At 46.1% G+C, this 18,485-nt stretch overlaps 1 protein-coding gene across 1 annotated transcript in view; it reads left to right on the top strand.

Moving 5' to 3' along the window:
- LOC126516554 (uncharacterized) overlaps positions 1-18,485 on the top strand; it is a 134,126-nt gene that overhangs the window by 101,608 nt on the left and 14,033 nt on the right. The window contains exons 3-4 of the mRNA XM_050166680.3: positions 15,365-15,475; positions 16,952-17,158. Of these exons, the coding sequence (XP_050022637.3) occupies positions 15,365-15,475; positions 16,952-17,158 (318 nt within the window). The remainder of the gene's footprint in view (positions 1-15,364; positions 15,476-16,951; positions 17,159-18,485) is intronic.

Here is an 18,485-nt window from a genome sequence, read left to right as displayed (position 1 = left end):
CCCATGTATATAAGGCAGAAAATTCACATCGGCGCTTAAAGGGAAGCTGAAGAAGTTTTAGAGTTGAACAATTTACGGTGGTTTGGAAGACTGTCACAGTATAAGTCAACTCCTGAAGTTATTTTCTCGATTATGCACGTAGCAGAGCTGCAATCGCCATTTAAATTTTCGTTGAATCTCCGTCCCTCCTCGCGCGCCAAGCGCAGCGGGGAGAGACCGCGCGCGAGGATGACGTCAATACAGAGGTCATGGGAGCGCTCTGTTCGTAAAACTACGCACTTCGCCAATACCTAAGATGACGTCACAAACGTTTTCGCTGTCAGAGCCAGTCAACCGACACCCGGTGTCTCCCACAGACGTTGCGGCTAGCTTTTTGCTAAACAAAGTGGGTAGTGGTGACTTCTGGCCTGTTAAGCTATGATTTTCATATTCAGGGGTGAAAAAATTAAAATAATTCGCTGAAAGCTCATTTTTTTCAAAAAGGCGCTTGAGCTGCCCTTTAACAACTTAGAGCGCCTGCATAGTTTTCCGGCTAAATAACCATAAGTTCAAGGCTTCCACGGGATACGCATACTCTGAACATGTGTCACTTAATTCGTTTTGTATTTCCTTACCGTGGTACTAGTGAAAAAATTCAGTTAGTCAGACATCGTAGTCTGTACACATTTCAAAATAGTGCAGTGGCGCAGTCGAAGCTACGTCGACCAAGGCGCGCGTATTGACAAGTAGATGGAAACTTCAGTCGTAAATCTACAGCGCCACTGTTTCTCAATCGATACGCAACCGCTCCCAACTTGAAGCTTGTCTCTCATCGATTGCGCCTTAAAACACAAATGATGAAACATTTTCTGCGATCTATACAAACCGTTGCAGTCAGCGCTGACTTAAAAAGTTAGGATATTCGCGACTAGAAAGCTCGGCCAACAGAATATGAGATTTAACCTCCCCTAAGCCCTTTAAAATGTTTGCTAACATACACTGTCACTGTCTTGGCGCTCTTTGGCCATACCTGGCCCTTGCGCCACTAACGAACACACATTCATTCATTAATTCATTAACATCCTACAGGGACCCTGGAGCCATTGTGTGGGCTTGGTAAATAAACAAACGGTCGGCGGATAGCCTACGCTATACTGTGAACATCTCAGACAAATTATGCAGTCATGAGCGGTGCATGGAGCTCGCAATCGAAGCACCGAAGTTGCCTTCTCTAACACTCTCCTTTCTACAGAAGCCTGCTCCTGACTCTTTTCGGGCTGCTATATTTCGTCATATATCAGTTTCCCAAACGCGGCTGGTATTAGCCAGTAGCTCACGTCAATCAAGAAGGGAATTTGGACCAGTGCGTTTTCCCCCTACTGTTACTACGCATTTATTCATTCACGCAGTTTATTAAACAGGCTGAAGTGAGCGAAAATCTGCGTTTTGAATTTCGATAGGAATTCGTACTTCCGGAAGTACGACTATCGTACTACCGCCGACTATCGTCTGCTAAATTCAGCGCCGCCCGCTCGCGTATGAGTGAAACTTTGGCCACACTGCTTATAGCAGTGTCGTAGCCGTCAGGCCTAGCTAATTTCTATTAGTTTTGAGCACTCGTCTATGCGCGAACTGTGCGAACCTAAATGCCAGATCAGACGTACGCTCCTGGCTAGACGCCCGGACAGACTTCGCTTCGTATTGAGCTACTGCGCGAAAATGCGCAATTTGGATGTGGCTACTATTCGTCGGTCAACCAGGTGCAGGAAGGAGCCGTTCCGCACCAAGTAAGCACACCCAAACTGGAGCTCTTAAGCGCGAGTGTCTTGCAGCGCACATAGTTAGCCACTACAGCTGCCTGTAGCTGAGTCTGCAGCGTAGCGCAGATAACACGGCACTCGCGGCCTCCAGCTACGAGCGGGCTCGCTGAGCTCGCTGCGGTTCGCTGGCAACAACAACACACTCCGAATGGCATCTGTGGGTGACGTGACTCAAGGCCGTCTGCTTCCCGAGTTGCAGACCTTCGCCATCACGTCGCCATCACGGTCGAAGCTCGTTAGGTTAGGTGTCCTTTCGACTGGACTCCGGAGTGCGCCATCTTTACTTTAGGCGACGTGCGCTCCGCCGATCGTTAACATCAAAAATAAATTTGACCAGCGCGCTGCGATGCCGTTCAGTAAGCGGAGCGTTGTGGGCGCCATCCCACTCTACCGTAGCCTTCGCAGTGCAAGACATTGAAGGACGACTGGGGGCACCGCGAAAGGGATCACAGGCGATTTTGATTGCCAATAACTCCGCTTCTCCTGGACGCACTGAAGTACTCTTTGCGGCAAGGCATATCTGAAATAGTCTGTTTTAACGTGAAGTGCAGTTTTTCAACTTCGATAAATATTTATTTCAAGACGCCTTTAAAGCTTTGCTCCGGAGTTCCTATAGCTTCTAATTAAGCTTTCGTCAGAAATGTTGTAGAATATACTTTTCTTAAGGAGCCATTTGTCGCAGTTTAGCAACGTACTGGTTTCTAATCTTTAAAATGAAGCAATCAACAGAGATAAAACAAGTAATGTCGCTGGCGCCAACGTACCGACAACGAGTAGTTGTCTTCGTCTCTTGAGGAACGCCCAGCGGTATCGCTTATTCGGCAACTGTAAATCAATTCGTCTCCATCTTCGTGTGATTATCTGTCTTGTTTCGCTAACTCGAACTAAGATTTAGAGGCGAGAATCAGGCTCTAGGTTAGAGCGTGGTGTAGATTTTTCTGATTCCAGCATATCAGCTGCGTCTTGTTATCTCTTATTTGGGAACCAAAGCTCAGCACGCGTTTGTGTGTGTGCGTGTGTGGGTAAAGGCTGAGCACTCAGGCGCAAATACACGCTGAGTCATTCATTCGAATGTACAGTGTGTGGTGTATACTTTTGAAGCGGTATGAGCCTTCGAATAGAAGATGAAGAACCGCAGGAAGCGGGGTTGAGGAGAAGAGAAGAAGGAAGTTAGAATAAAAGGTAGACAAGCTTTATGTTCACTTATTTTATCGGAATTCCTAACAATATTAATTTACACTTCTAAATTACAGTACTATCGTCCCACGCTCCACTATACAAATATAGTTTCTCTCTACTTCTAACCATACGGAAAACCGCCTGCTTCTTGGCCAATCCCCCATAGTGGTTACGCGCCACTGTCTGGGACACAATACAAGACAAGACAAGATGGACGCCAGTTCCACAGCAATACTTTCCGTTTATTGTGCCCTTTAACTAGGAACGCTACATTATTTTGGCGCAGCTGACAGGATTGACTCCAACATGTGGGTGACATTTTTCCTTGAGGAGACCTCCGCAGAGAAGATAATCTTTTCGAGATACCAAGCTCAAGATGAACCAGCGGTGGAACTACCTCGCGAGCTCAACTCGGCAGAACTCGTGAACCTGGTTTTAGAGAAGGCTTCCATGGACACTGCTGAACTACGTCGGAAGGGTGCTGTGAAAGTGAACTTGCGTCTGGCGATCTTCGACGAATTAGTTCTTCAACCGATGCGTCGAAAGGGCTCTGGATCACAGTCGTCGGCGGAAGAGGTGAGCCTCGTTTTGAAAGCTCTTCGGCTACAACAAGAACAGATTTCGCAACAAAACCAACTAGTGACATCGCTTATAAGCTCTTTAAACGCTGAGAAGCCAGTGACTAAATTTGTCACTGGCTCGACGAGAGAGCAAGACTCGACGAGAGAGCAAGGCTCTCTCGTCGAGTATTTCTTTGACAAACGCCGCCTTTTAAAGCTGGCCGAGCCTATGCTTCCTCCTTCTGCCGCAGTAGCAGTAATAATGCACGGACTGCACGCGCAAGTCCTGAAGCAAGTGCGAATACGATCACCTAAAACTATGGATGGGCTCCTGGAGTGCCTTCACGACATACCATCTACTTCAGAAGAAAATCTAAGCACTAGCTCAAGCAGTCACTTCAGACGGTCCGGCGCGGACTGCTCAAGCCGTAATCGGCGAGAACCGAGCCGCCTTGCAGGCGGCACAGAGAACTTCGGTTGGCGCGCTCCCAGAAGTCGGGTGAATAACGTCGACAGCGACCCTGTCCCCCTATTTTCGGACGCTCAAGAGTCTCCGACGACAAAAAACTAATAAACAAGGGTGATCAGTCCGACCCGATGACCACAACTGAGACTGTTTATTTAACTTGCTCTAGTCTACGTCACATTCCTGTCAAAGTGGGAAACAGACATATGATGACTTTGGTTGACAGCGGTGCTTCTGTGTCTATAATAAATGCCAAGCTGGTACATTCAAGTCACCTGCATAGTGGAAGAGTACTACGAGTGCAAGGTTACGATGGAAAAGTGGCAATGCATAATCAGTGGGCCTCAGTAAACATCGAGTTCCAAGGTGATGAAATAGAGAGTGAGGTACTGGTGATAGACGGGGTGACGTACGACTTTCTGCTATCCAGACCAGATATAAAGAAACTAAAAATCAACGCATACTGTGAACTCTCACTTGAGTGAACTTCAAGGGACCGAAGGAAATAGTTCACTTAACTGAAAGTTCACTAAACTGAATATTCACTAGACCAGCATAAGACATAGCATACAGAGTCAAAAGGTTGAAGTGCAATTCATGGAGCAAAAGACATGGCATCCATAGTGTTAGAAATGTGTGAAATGGAATTTGTACATATCAATGAAAAACACACCACGTGGGTCGTTTGTGTGCACACGCGGAACCGACGAGACTGGAAAGAAAGAGACGACGACCATGCCGCGACTAGCCGGCCGGAAAAAAACATACATCACGTGGCTTTTGCTGTGACAGATCGCCACTTTGCTCTGGCGGCGTTGAAGCGCCAGTCATGTTACTTTGTTCATGGCCTCCGAGATTACTTGCTTGCTCGTTTTGTGCGGGCGATCTCGGAGGCCATGCCTTGTTGCCGTTCATTTTCCGGGCCGCCGCTTTGCCCCAGGGGCGCTGTTGCGCCAGCCACGTTACATTGCCGCTGGAGCGGCGGTTTGATGAGGGCAGGCATCGGTTGCGCCTGCAGCGCAGTGCAGTGCAAGCCTTGGTTCTCTGAGCGAGTTCGATAAACTGAAATATTGACTGTTCCGAAATTCGTTTAAGTGAAACATTTTTGCACAGAATCTAAGAAAACTGCCGGGGATTTTTAAAAAGTTCGTTATTCTGGAATATTCAATAAACCGACGTTCGTACAACTGAGAGTTTACTGTACTGGGACGATGTGGTTTTAGTGGAAGGACTATCAAGGGAAGAGACAAAGCAGGATAGAAAAGACAACCTGCGAGTTTTCAAGTGCGCTGAGGATATTGCAACGACCTATCCTGAACTGGTATGCATAGGAAGCTATCCACAAGCGATGACGTCACACAAGGTGTCTTTGGAACTAACTGACAAGACCGTCATCCGAAAATCACCTTATAACATGTCAAGAGAGCGCAAGATATGGTTGAAGAAAAAATTGCAGGAGATGATAGACGCCGATATAATCCGGCCTTCGGTGTCACCCTTTGCCTCTCCCATAACTATTGCGCCGAAGGAAGATGGAACTTTCAGACTGTGCACAGGTTACAGGGTTCTCAATCGCCAGACAGAACTTATACCATTTCCCATGCCGAAGATAGACACGATTATAGATGAGACAGGTGGTTGCCGAAGTTTTTCACGGATTGACTTGTGCAAAGGTTTCTGGCAGATCCCGCTAACCCAAGAAACAAAAATGTACACTGCTTTTATCACGCGCTTCGACCTGTACGACTACAACCGGCTTCCTTTCGGCTGGAGAAACTCGCCAGCATGGTTCCAGAAGATTATGAACGAAGTCCTGAAGCCTTTCCTAGGTGTCTTTTGTAACGTGTACATAGACAATATTATCGTCTTCTCCAAAACAGAGGCTGAGCATCAGGAACACCTGTCCCATGTATTAAATGCCTTGAGCTTGGCACACCTCAAGGTTAATCTTAAGAAAAGTGCGTTCTTTCAAAGAAAAGTTGTGTTTCTTAGAAGAGTCTTTGATGGGACTACCAAAAGCACGAAACAAGAGTCCGTCGAGAGGATATCCCAACTGGTAAAACCATATGACGTCCACTCATTGCGTGTGTCTTTGGGATTAGCAGGACATTTCAGAGCCTTCATAAAAGGCTTTGCCATAAAAACAAGATGCCTCACGGGCCTAACACAGAAAGAAGTTAAATTTGAGTGGGATGAGGAATGTGAGAGAGTCTACCGTGATCTGGTGCACAGAATCTCTGCTGACCCTATTCTACACATACCAGATTTCACTTTACCCTTTGAACTGAATACCGACGCCTCACGCTATGGTACAGGTGCAGTCTTGTACCAGAAATGTTCAGAAGCATCCGGCCGAGAAAAGCGACACGTAGTAGGTTACTACAGCTACACCCTCAAGCCACCTGAAGTCAACTACACCACTACTGAAAAGGAAGCTCTTGCAGTCCTTAAAGCAATTCAGTGCTTCCGTACGTACCTAGAAGGTCCGAAGTTTACTTTGTTCACCGATCACCAGGCCCTCACTCATCTCTTGAATATGACCCAACCTAAGGGATGTATCGCCAGATGGGTGAACTACTTGCAGCAGTTCGATTTCACCATCTCCCACAGACCTGGACCCCTTTTGACTGATGCAGATTCATTGTCTGGACTGATGATACAGGTCAACAAAGAACGATCGGAAGGAATCAATGAAGTTAAATTGTGGGAAGGCACTGAACAATTGATTTTTATGGAAGGTAGCTATCAAGTCTCGCCAACGCTGGTTTCCAGGGTGCTTTATTTGTACCACGATAGCCCAGAATCTGGAGGACACGACGGATTTTGGCGCACCTACAACAAGCTAGTTAAGAGAATTACGTGGCCTCACATGAAAGAAGACGTCAATCAATACGTTCGTTCATGCCACATTTGTCAAGTCAACAAAGTGAAATATAAGCAGCCTACTGACGCCATGATGATACCTTGACACTCGAACGTGCCTTTTGAGGTTATACACCTGGATTTTGCCGAGATAAATAAGAAACGAGAAGGAGTCTGAAAAACGCAAGCTTTTCTTCTGGCCATAGATGAATGCACCAGGATGGTCGCGGCATGGGCAGGAAAAGAAGATGCGAATAGTGTCATCGCCCTTCTCGAAAGGGATATGTTTAGGACAACCAGGACGATCGTATGTGACAACGGTCCAGCGTTCAAGAGTGAAAAACTAGCAAGATGGGCTCGAGACCACAATATATCAATCAAATTCAACGAATGGGCTTGCAGAGCGCGCTATACGAGACGTGAAACAATACATCAGGATGTACGATAGTTTGCCTGGTGGATGGAAATGCTCTTTAGAAGCAGCTGTAAGACATCACAATCGCTCCTATATACACCAGTGCCTTGGGAAGCAGCCCGCAGTTCGCTTCTTCAGGAGAAACCCCTATTCTTCAGGCGGACCGTGAACTGGGGCTGTTAGAAAATCTCAAGATCGTCGAGGAAAGGAAACATAAATCGCAGGAGGAGAGGTACCGTGAACGAATGAAAAAAAATTTTGACAAGAGGCATTGCTCAGATATCCCAGACATTCAAGTCACCGACCTCATTCTAGTTAGGCAAGGAGTAAGAGAATGCAGTGCAAAATTTTATGGTCCTTACTCTGTGACAAAGACAGCCACTCAGAAAGGAATACTGAAGACTGTGTGGTACATTGGTGAACGTGGCTCAGTTTAATGCGCTTCGATTGGAAATGTTTTCAAGTATTACCCCAGGAGAGGTTAGCAAAAGAAACCTGGAAGAGTGAAGTGGTATGAGCTTCGATTGGAAATGTTTTCAAGTATTACCCCAGGAGGTGTTAGCAAAAGAAACCTGGAAGGGTGAAGCGGTATGTGCCTTCGAATAGAAGATGAAGAAGCGCAGTAACCGGGGTTGAGGAGAAGAGAAGGAAGGTAGAATAAAAGGTAGACAGGATAGACGCCAGTTCCATAGCAATACTTTCCGTTTATTGTGTCCTTTAACAAGGAATGCTACAACTTTTAAAGAGAATACTCTAATGTGCGGCCCCCACTCGACCGATACTCTAACTGCAACTGCCGGATCCAGCTATGTTGATTTACTACTTCACAAATGTCTAATGTGATGCCAACCACAAGCAATCAGCGGCAAAGCCTGGCGATTGCACATTTCGCGAAAACTACGCCCGTGCTCCCCACTTGTGTGTTTCCTTTAACAACGGGCCGCTCTGTACAAAATCGAAGCTTCGTGCCAGCCACAGCAACCGCTCTAAAACTTAGCACAAGTTTAAGCGCGTCAACTTCCCGGTCAAAACAAAAGAAATGCCCAAACACATAAAGGCAGCGAGTGAGGGTCAGGCTATAAAGCATTTTTATGTACTTTGACTTAGCTTTTCTTTATTTTTCTTCATAAAAACCACAAATTTGGCAGCAAATAGTGTGGACGTGTTTATTATCCTTTCTCTGTACTTGGAAATATTTGTAGGGGTAAAGCAAGTAATCCTCATGAACTACACAAAATACTGGGTCACGAAAGTGGCAAAATGCTAGGAATAGTGCAACGTTCTCGAACCAACAGTACGAATTACCAGCAGATTTCGTTTCAGTCGTTTAATTTATTGTATAATAACGGGTCACACGTTTAAGTTTTATCTAAGCTACCTCCTCACTTTTTTTTTCATTTTTTGTCACATCTAGATATTCTTCATGCGTGTATAGAGAACAAATGTACTTGAAAACAGGAAGGATGTTTCGTACAGTAATAATTATATCATATTCCCAGCACACAATTAAATGATTATTGTTTTCTTTACAGCATGTGTCATAACGTCAACCAGCCGAGACATTAGGGTGCCGAAGACAAGGCCTCCGTATCTATGCACTGCACGGTATGACCAGGTAACACTTCGGTGAAGGATGTCTTCGCTGACTACTGCGCGTGCTGCAACGAATAGCTTAACAAATGTAAGAATTCATTTCCTTTCCTGACCCTTTCATTCATACAAAACTTCCCATTGTGTAGCAGCCAAAGACTTATTTGTTACCAAAATTTGCGATGCCACAATCAAGTAGTGAATGAATGAATCAGTCAGTCAATCTATAAGTAAGCCGACTCCGTCATAAATACACCTATATATATTATTCTAAATAAGGCAACACTAGTTCTAGTTCTCGTAGTACGCGCAAGGTCTATGAACATACAGCCCAGTACACTGAAGAGTTAATGAGCACAGTTTTTTAGGCGACGACTGCACGTCTTCACCGAACGGCAACGGAATATTAAGTCCTGCATGAAACTCTATACGCCGCCTTTAGGGTGCTATCACAAAAGCTACAACAACGAAATTACTGACCTCTGTTCAGCCTATTCCCTAAAACATACGGGCACACTTGATTCAAAGTAAATCTACGCGAGTTGTCTATGTCGCCATTCTGCACCGCACACATCTACAGCGTAGTAGTGCAAGACAACCGAGCGCAGTACTTCAGCGAAGACATACAGCCTGATTCGCTCAAACGCCACTCTAATATTCGGTTCAGCTCCAGCTCTCTCTGAAACACTGCACGCTTATTGAAATGTTCCTCTAAGCCCACAACCTCGCGTTGGCTAGAAACAGCGCAGCCTTCGGCCGTGTTTCTTCGCGGAAGAAAACTCGCATCGTTTCTCTGACAAACGAAGCCGTGGGTTACACGGAAATTTCCTTAGTTTTTTTCGGTGCCGCGCCTTGAAGCCGTGCACACACGCCAGCGAAAATCGCGAGGTGAATAATAGGGCTTCGGAAGGCGAAGATATATTATAACCCGCACCGAGAGTATCCACTGCTGTGGCTGCTCTTTTTTACACGTCCGCCATCTGGCATGATAATCGATGCTGTGAAAGCGGAATTTCTCGCTGTGGCTGCAGCCACACTCCCATGAAAGGTGCAAACGGTGGCGGAGCTGTTCGCCGTCGGAAGACACGTGTAAAGGTAAGTAGACAGGCAGAGAAAGAGACATATTTATATCGCTAGGTGGAAGCGCAATCGGGGATTGTGCGGTGAAAGCATTCTACACGAGGCGTCACCATCCCATTCTGTGCAGGGAGTTTTTCCAGTGCCGACTATAACAAGTCCCATCACTTGGATGCCTCCGTTTTCTAAAGCATCCGTTTTGTAAGAATGCTTGACACGTGCGTACTAAAGAACCAGTTTTTACGGATTTTTTTTTTTTTGTTTACCTACGAAATACTCACGTGTGCACGCTGTACGAGATCTCTGCCTGGGGGACAGAAATGCAACGGGAAAGGCCGGCAGGTCAACAGAAAGAGAAGCTTCCGGTTTGCTAACTTACACTGGGGGAACGGTAAGGGGAAAGCGAAAGAGGGAGAAAAATAGCCGAGATAGGAAGCAAACGCTCGAGAAAAGAAATAGGGGGTGAGAAACGCTTGTGAATAAGTACCCAAGCCTATCTAACAGACCACTCGAACGTAGAAAGTTCAATAGCCCCTTCAACGATTTCCGGTAGGATCGTCGTCATACGCCGGCATTCCAGGATTCTCTGCTCCGAAAGCAGCCGGTGTTGTCGACACGGGCGAACAGGGTTGCGCGCCGACTCTGTAATATTACTGCTTCGGCAGCCACTCCGAATTCGCCACCGTGAATCTGCGGTCGCGAATACGCGGCTGTGAATTTGCGGTTCCGAGTGCGCGGTTGTAGATACATGGATTTGACGTTGACGTCTCGAGCACCAGGCGTCGCGATGGAGCCACTTCGGCGAGGATGTGGTTGCATTCCGAGAGGGACGTATTCAAATAATGATAAGACCTTGCTTCATCCATAAACGACATTCAGCGGAGGAACATAAATCCAATAACGGAACAACAACGTCTATCCCAGCTTAGGTGGAGCCGTGGTACTTAAGACGTCACTAATCGATCGGCTACGGCTACCCCATTGCATTCACCGCAAATTTCTGTCACAGTAATGACGACCGAGCGTAATATTCCATTTCCAAAGTACTAATGCTAAAATCGAAGCGACACAGAGAGAATAACATTGCATTACAAAAATCGGTCTTTCCGGCTTTCCTTCTCTTCTGAAATGGGAACAGTCTTTTATTCCCTCCCGCTCATACTGATTGCTTGCTGAACAGATATGGTAAGTACATAGGAAACATAAATGAAGCCTCGTCAAGCTGGAATTATTCACATCAGTAACTAAACCATATAAACTGCAGTTCTAATCCGAGCTAGCGATAGCGAATCACGTTCTCTTTTAACTTTATTATTATAATTTCTTTTTCAGCTCACGTAGAGTGACTTGTGTTCCTCGCACGCAACCTTTGTTTCTCTCAACGAGAAATTGCTGAGAGTTGTTGAGAGGCTTTTCACCTTCCGTATACTGATTATCAGTTGCTCCAGCTGTTAGATACGGGACCTCTTCCTGAGCCTCCTTCGAGTTCACCAGACCACATCGAATCGCGCCACATCTAAGTAAGGAACGCAGAAGCACATCTACCACGTTCCCGAGACGCAGCACGTCCAAACAAGTTGGCTTCCGCCACCTCGTGCGCCGCATGTGGAGCTATTCACTGCTTCACTCTTCCCGAAAGTGTAGCGGGAGCCTGGCACTGTTCCAGATAACGTGGGTGCCGAGCAAAGCTGCTTTGCGGCTCTGAAAGGTCGCTCGAGAACAAACCACCTGCCCCCGCTGTGCGCTTGCAAGCCGCGAGGCAAGACTGCTGTAATGCACCGTGAAGCCCTGGCAGCAACCCCCCCCCCCATCCGCCTTTGTGACGGCAGTTGCAGACCAGGAAGGGAATACCGCAGAGAAGTAAGCCCTCGGACAAGTGGAGCCAATGGAGCGACCCTCTGAGCCGAATGTGACTTGCACTCGCACGGGCGCCTACCATTGGCCGAAAATGATGCCACCTGAGCGGGCTCGCCGATTGGCCGAACATGACGTGACTTCGAGACACCGAAGGGGTCAAAAGCCAGAGATCGGGAGCAACAAGAGAGCATTCCTTCATTCATCTCTTTCGAGCTTCTTGCCACGGGCTGCAGCGTCCGAGTTGCTGCTGGTCCGTAATGACTTTATGACTTAATTTCTTTGTACTCTCACTGTTAATAATGTAAATAAACCTCCAGTTTTCATCTCAAAGTCCTCCTCAACCTCGGCCAACTCCCGAACCCAACGGCAAGCTCCAAAATCTGGGGGACAGCAATTGGGATTGTCCTCCAGATCCAACACAGTACAGAGGCCAACCAATCCACTCTACAAGCGCAGACCTCCAAACCTAATTGATTTAAACGATTATCGGCCACGCTCGATTGTGCACCTTTTCCACTTGACGCACTGCTATTACATCAACAAACTAGGCCGGTTATTGCATGTATTTATGCATACGAGTCTTCCGTAAAACAGCGCATACAATACGAACCTCACTATATAAAGAAATTATAGACGACATGTATCATTCCCTTAATAAAAACAAATACTTGATCCCAGGATTATCTCACAAAAACAGCCACATATATTTCCTTCCTTAATAACTCTAAAGAAAGTGGATAAAACCATATGGGATGACGTACCCGAATGTCACACGAAAGGCAAATTTGTCCTACGGAAAACGGGAACAAAAAATTTGCCACACATCGTAAATAAGATTTTGCTATACCAGAACAATTTTATTCCAGGTTCTCTTTCGTGTTTGATTCAGCCTCGAAAGCACACGCTAAGGAAAGACGCTGAAAAAATAATTAAAATGCGCAGAGTTGAGCGACAAAGCCTGTTACTGCTTTAAACCTGTTTTTACAACAGATCTTCGTTGAACCTGCTGCAATAGCGTGCTTTCAATCATATGAATATCGGACCCTTCAGTGCGGGCTTGTTGTCCTGGGAGATTAATTGAAAAATTGCCATGATTATAAGACGCGGAAAACACATTATCATCTTCATCGGTTCATTTGTTTACTGGTGCCGGCGTTTATGGTATTTGTCTTGCGGCGTCTTTCCTTACGAGTTGGCCGTTTTGTCATCACAGGTAAGCAAATAACCGATAATTAACTGTGCTTGCATATGGAAGTAAATTAATATTTTTCAGTGTAATCGTTTGTCACTTCTCCCTGTTATTGAGCTGAGCTTGTCTTCACGTAATACGATTCCCGTGTCATAAGTTGACCCTAAATGTGGTCCGGTGTTGCTATGGTAACATGTGTCAACAAACAACAAACAAGCGAACGCAGCCTTTCAGACGCGTGCAGTCGGCCTCGAAAGCATTCGGGACACTGGCCCTACCACAAATACGAAGTTCTATGGTGTTAAAGTGTGACAAACCTGATTTATTGGATGACTGTGCATGTCGCAATAATTTCTAGGGCTTCACACTTTGAATACGCGGATATATGCCCCGGCTTCGCAAACATTCGTTTTTTTTTCTCCTGCAAATGCTGCGTTCCGTTTACTGTTGTGCCATAATGTGCCTTTTAAAAGAACGCCGTAAAAGCTATAGATGCCTACTTTTAACCGAAAATGTACTGGGTGTTTATGCAAATATTTAAAATAAATTCCTGAACAAAACGAAACAGGTTGGTATTAACTAATTAGTGAATAATTCATTTATTCATTTATTTATTTATTCATTTGTTTTTTAGCTACACCATTGAGTTTTTCGCGTGCAAGCCGAAGGCGGGTGCTGACGCCATGTTGAAAAATATTTCCGCAATCGTAATGTCGTAGAATTTTACAGCGGCTGCACGATACTGTTGAATTCTTCATCAGAAAATACTGATCACACTGCGCTCAAGCGGAAGCAATCACCGAACCTGGAAACTTAAATCGTACTTTACCAAAACAAAAAATGCTGAACGGATAGATGAAAGCGCAGTGAGATACTTAACGCAGCAATGCTGCTGTTACTCCACCGGTAATGGATAAGCCGTCACATATGAAGGACTGCTAGTGACGCGGATGTAATGCGTTCCATCATTTACAGTGTGCTCGGTCTCAGTATTTTCTGGCCGATGTATCAAGTAGTTAGAGCCCAAAATACGTAAAAATATATGACGAGAGGTTATGCAAATCTTCCTGTCATTGAGCGAGAACTGAAACAGACAAAAAAAAAAAACCCTTCCAGATACTACTTTCGTACACGTCAAAGGAGGCATTCTACCAGAGACCAATCAGAAACTCATTTTATACGGATGTCTCTTCCGAGTAATTACGCCGTTCGGGATACTCGAGATATATGCCGATTTGCATTCCCGCGAATTATGGCAAGGCAGTACGTGCCGTCTTCAGAAGAAAAAATGGAGCTTCGTGCCATTCACGCGTCCTGCATTTAGAAGCTCCGTCACTTGAGTTCGTCTGTTTCATGTCATTAGAACTTTACGCGGTGGGACAAAATTGTGGCCTGTTATATATGGAACTTGCTGGCTACCGGCTTTTTGTCGCGATTTTCGTTAGACCATGTATGAACTCACCTTCCGCCTATAGATCTCATCTGTTATGCCTTTTTCCAGCCAAGTTACAGGACGAAACTTGAGCGAATGAAAGCAGCCAAGCATGTTTGCAACGTAAAATTTGGTTTAGGAACAGTCGACAGGCTTATAATAACCAAATTCTTTCTTTGCCGTTGAGAAAAAATAAAACTGTAGTCGTTCTTCTCAGTCAGCGATGAAAGTGTATTTAGAACTCTTTTTGTTCTCGTTGTAGCCAACGTCGTCATCGTTATCGTAGTTGTTTTTTGTCCTCATCAAGCGACCAGCATAAGTAGTCCACTGGCTAAGCCATAATCATGACGTGACAAATATTTCGCGCGGTCACGAACGGTTAACATCATAGCCGGCCAATCAGTGCAACACGCACGCACGCACGCACGCACGCACCACACACACACACACACACACACACACACACACACACACACACACACACACACACACACACACACACACACACACACACACGCACGCACGCACGCACGCACGCACACACACACACACACACACACGCACACACGCACACACACACACACACACACACACTCGCACACACTCGCGCACACACACAGACTCGCACACACTCGCACACACACACACACACACACACACACGCACGCACACACACACACACACGCACGCACACACACACACACGCACGCACGCACACACACACACACACACACACACTCGCACACACTCGCGCACACACACACACGCATGCACACACGCAACAAACACAACAAACACACACACACATGTATATATATATATATATATATATATATATATATATATATATATATATATATATATATATATATATATATATATATATATTTGGAGCTCACTGACTTAGAGAAATTTGTATGGCTTGTCATTTTCAACAGCACAGGCATGCCCACCGCTCATCAAAGACTCTAGGGGCGCAACGATCAAGAGCACGGCTGGACCCTACGCCGAGGGAGAGGCCGTGCGACTGACCTGCGAAATAGAAACGTGTAGGTACAGCCTGCAGACGCGCACGCTACCTTACTATGCGACCACCCATGTTCTAATTATTCGCTCATAGAATGGGAAGTAAGGGTTTGGCTGCCTAGAATCTCGCGAAAAAAAAAAAACTGAATTCATTCGGTAGTAGTTAAACAGAAAGCCTATTGAGCAAACCGAAATGCCAATAGAGACGCGACAGACTTCCCATGAAGGCTTTCTTTAAGACAGCGAGCAGCTTCGTTGTTATTTGACGCCTCTGTACCACAATTCCACGCGTATTGATTACCCCTAACATTTCTTTCTGTAGCGTTATTTGTGGGTAAGTGCGCAGAGAATGCGTTAGAAAATAAATTTAACCTCGATTTGTCTCAGCCCCACAAACAAAGACAGAGATAAATAGGAATACAAAACTGTAAGAATAACAGAAGTGGCATAATACCAAACAGCTACCCTGGCCATTTCACATATACTGGATGTTCTTTATAGTTCTAAGCTTATTCTGAACGAAACCTGCACGTACTATAAAGCAACGTAAAGATTAAAAAACCAAAGTAAGCTCATATTGAACGCACTTTACAGTGCCGAAAATAAACGGCCCATGAGTAGATATTGTTACACAACCCCACTAATAATTAAGAGTTTTATTAACCATGTCTACAACCACATTCTCACCTTGTGATCTTTTATTTGTAAGCTGCGCTCTCATGAAGTTCCTATACACTGCTGCTCCCTTCCCCTCAACGCTGTCGTGGATTTGGAAGGCCTGCGCTTGTTTGTACCTTAACATACAATAATGGGTGAGCTATATTAATAATTACTGGGAAAACTAAAGCAATGGTGTCCACAACAGTCTTGCACAACTGACTGGATAGCGGGTGGCCTCCAGGTTGAAAATAAGTAGCACACTCAGAGGACATACACTCTTGGGACAAACTACAGATCTGGGTAAGCGACCTTGAGAAAAAGTGCTGGAATCCTTGAAAGCAGGCATGAGGTTTTGCAACCGCAGTACTGTTAACACGCAAACAAGGACAACACGGGTAGGGCAAGCTTCAAGCTTGCACTGAAGAACCGACGCATGATCTTCCCTCGCGCTATCCTGTTCCCTATATGGTTAACTGACTGACCTATTTCAGGGGCTTAACATCCCAAGTTGACGCAACGGTCTACGAGAGATGGCGTAGTTGAGGGGCTGCGCAATAGTTTTGACCGCCTGGGCTTTGGCAACATGCACACCAATTTATGTAGACGTATCTTCTGGCATTTCGCCGCCATCTAAACGAGCCTGCCACGGCCACATATCGAAGCCAGGACTTTGTGCTGACATCGCCTTAGCTACTGAGAGGCCAGCGCAGGCTGTATTTCCTTTACACACTCTCGACCTCCAAAAGGCCGTTTTCTTCCCGCCTTCAAATGATGAGCGTTGCTTTCGTCCGACGTACACAGTGGAGCCCGATCACGACGTCACGTGATTCTTTTTTCAGGCGACCACGACGTCACGCTCACGTGGTACCAGAACGGCACGCAGCTGAGGACGGCCCATGGTACAGTGGCTACATCCGACGGTGGCTGGAAGAACCTAGTCACCGTGGGTCCCCTGAGTCGCCGCGATCTGCACTCGAACATCACCTGCCTCGCGGCAAGCAATGTCTCGCTACCCGGATCGGCCACGGTGCTTCTCGATCTATACAGTGAGTAACGTGAAACAATGTAATCTCATCAGACAGCCAGACTCCTGAGCATTGTGTGTGTCACTCTGTTCTATTCTTCTGTCCCCGTTTATTAGGCACGTCATACCTATCATTAGGTTTAGCGAACTCACCCACCTATTTGTTGATAAGGAGGATGGACTGAGAAAGTTGGTATTGATTCACGTCGAACATTTAGCTCTAAATCCAGACAAAGAAAGAGAACGGAGAGAACACACCACGTGCGCTTGCTATCACTGGAGGTATATTTCGGAAAGATGGGGACAGAGAACAAGATGTAAATGTAGAGATTTGTCAGCCAGCCCTCTCTATAGCGCTGCATGAGAAATAGCTTTCTTTTTTGTATTTCCAAAAGGGATGACCGCAAGGGAAAGACTGACTGACTGAATAAACTTTATTGAAACCAGCAAGAGGTGGTGGCTGGGCCTAGGGCTCCCACGTGGGGACGTCGAGGTGCTGCCTCTTCGCCGCCTCGCAGGCTTGCTGGGTCGCCCAGAGTTGGTCGTCAAGGTTGGAGCTACGCAGGGCAGCGTGCCATCTCGACGAGAGGGTCGTGGGGTTAGTGTCGGGATATTGTGTACAATCCCAAAGCATGTGTGGAAGTGTGGCTGGCTGTGCCTTGCAGATATGGCATGTGGCATTGGGGTAAATGTCTGGCTAGATCTTGTTGAAACGTTGTAACGAGGGGTAAGTATTGGTTTGTAGCAGGCGGAAAGTCGTAGCCTGCGCTCGGGTTAGTTTGTTGTGGGGGCCGGGGAAGGTTCTACGCTCTAAGTAGCGAAGTCCTACCCAGAGAGCGAGAGATAAAAATAAATGACAAGTCGTTTGACCAGGGAGCATCTGCTGCTGGCGATACCTTATAGTTGCGGTCAAGTAAACGAGTTGACAAAAGATGACAGAAGAAGTCAAGGACCAATTTGGGAACATCTCTGCCAGGTTCTGGAACACATAAAGCGCCACACCGTCACCTTCAATGTCACAAAGAAATCTACAACTGCACACAGTGTTCTCTGTCGCAGAGCCACAGTCGATAGCATAATCTAACCTCTTTGTACGTAAGAAAAAAACGCCACTAAACCAATCACGGGGAGATCCGTCTCTGCGTCAGCGTCCAGAAATGTTTATTTCCGAGATCATACTAATAAAATTATCAAACAGGAAAAACACCCGTTCAGACGCCCTTGCCTCTACCTTCTCACGGTTTGAAAGGACCTGCTGTAATATATATATATATTTTTTGAACTGCCATTATGAGCGTAAAACGACCAGTTTGTCCTTCTTATGGGCATTCGCGAGAGTGCGAGATACG

The sequence above is a fragment of the Dermacentor andersoni genome, chromosome 1 (assembly GCF_023375885.2).
Source record: "Dermacentor andersoni chromosome 1, qqDerAnde1_hic_scaffold, whole genome shotgun sequence".
In the NCBI taxonomy this organism is placed as follows: domain Eukaryota; kingdom Metazoa; phylum Arthropoda; class Arachnida; order Ixodida; family Ixodidae; genus Dermacentor; species Dermacentor andersoni.
The sequence above is the reverse complement of the archived record's forward strand: the minus strand, read 5'-3'. Positions and strand labels throughout refer to the sequence as shown.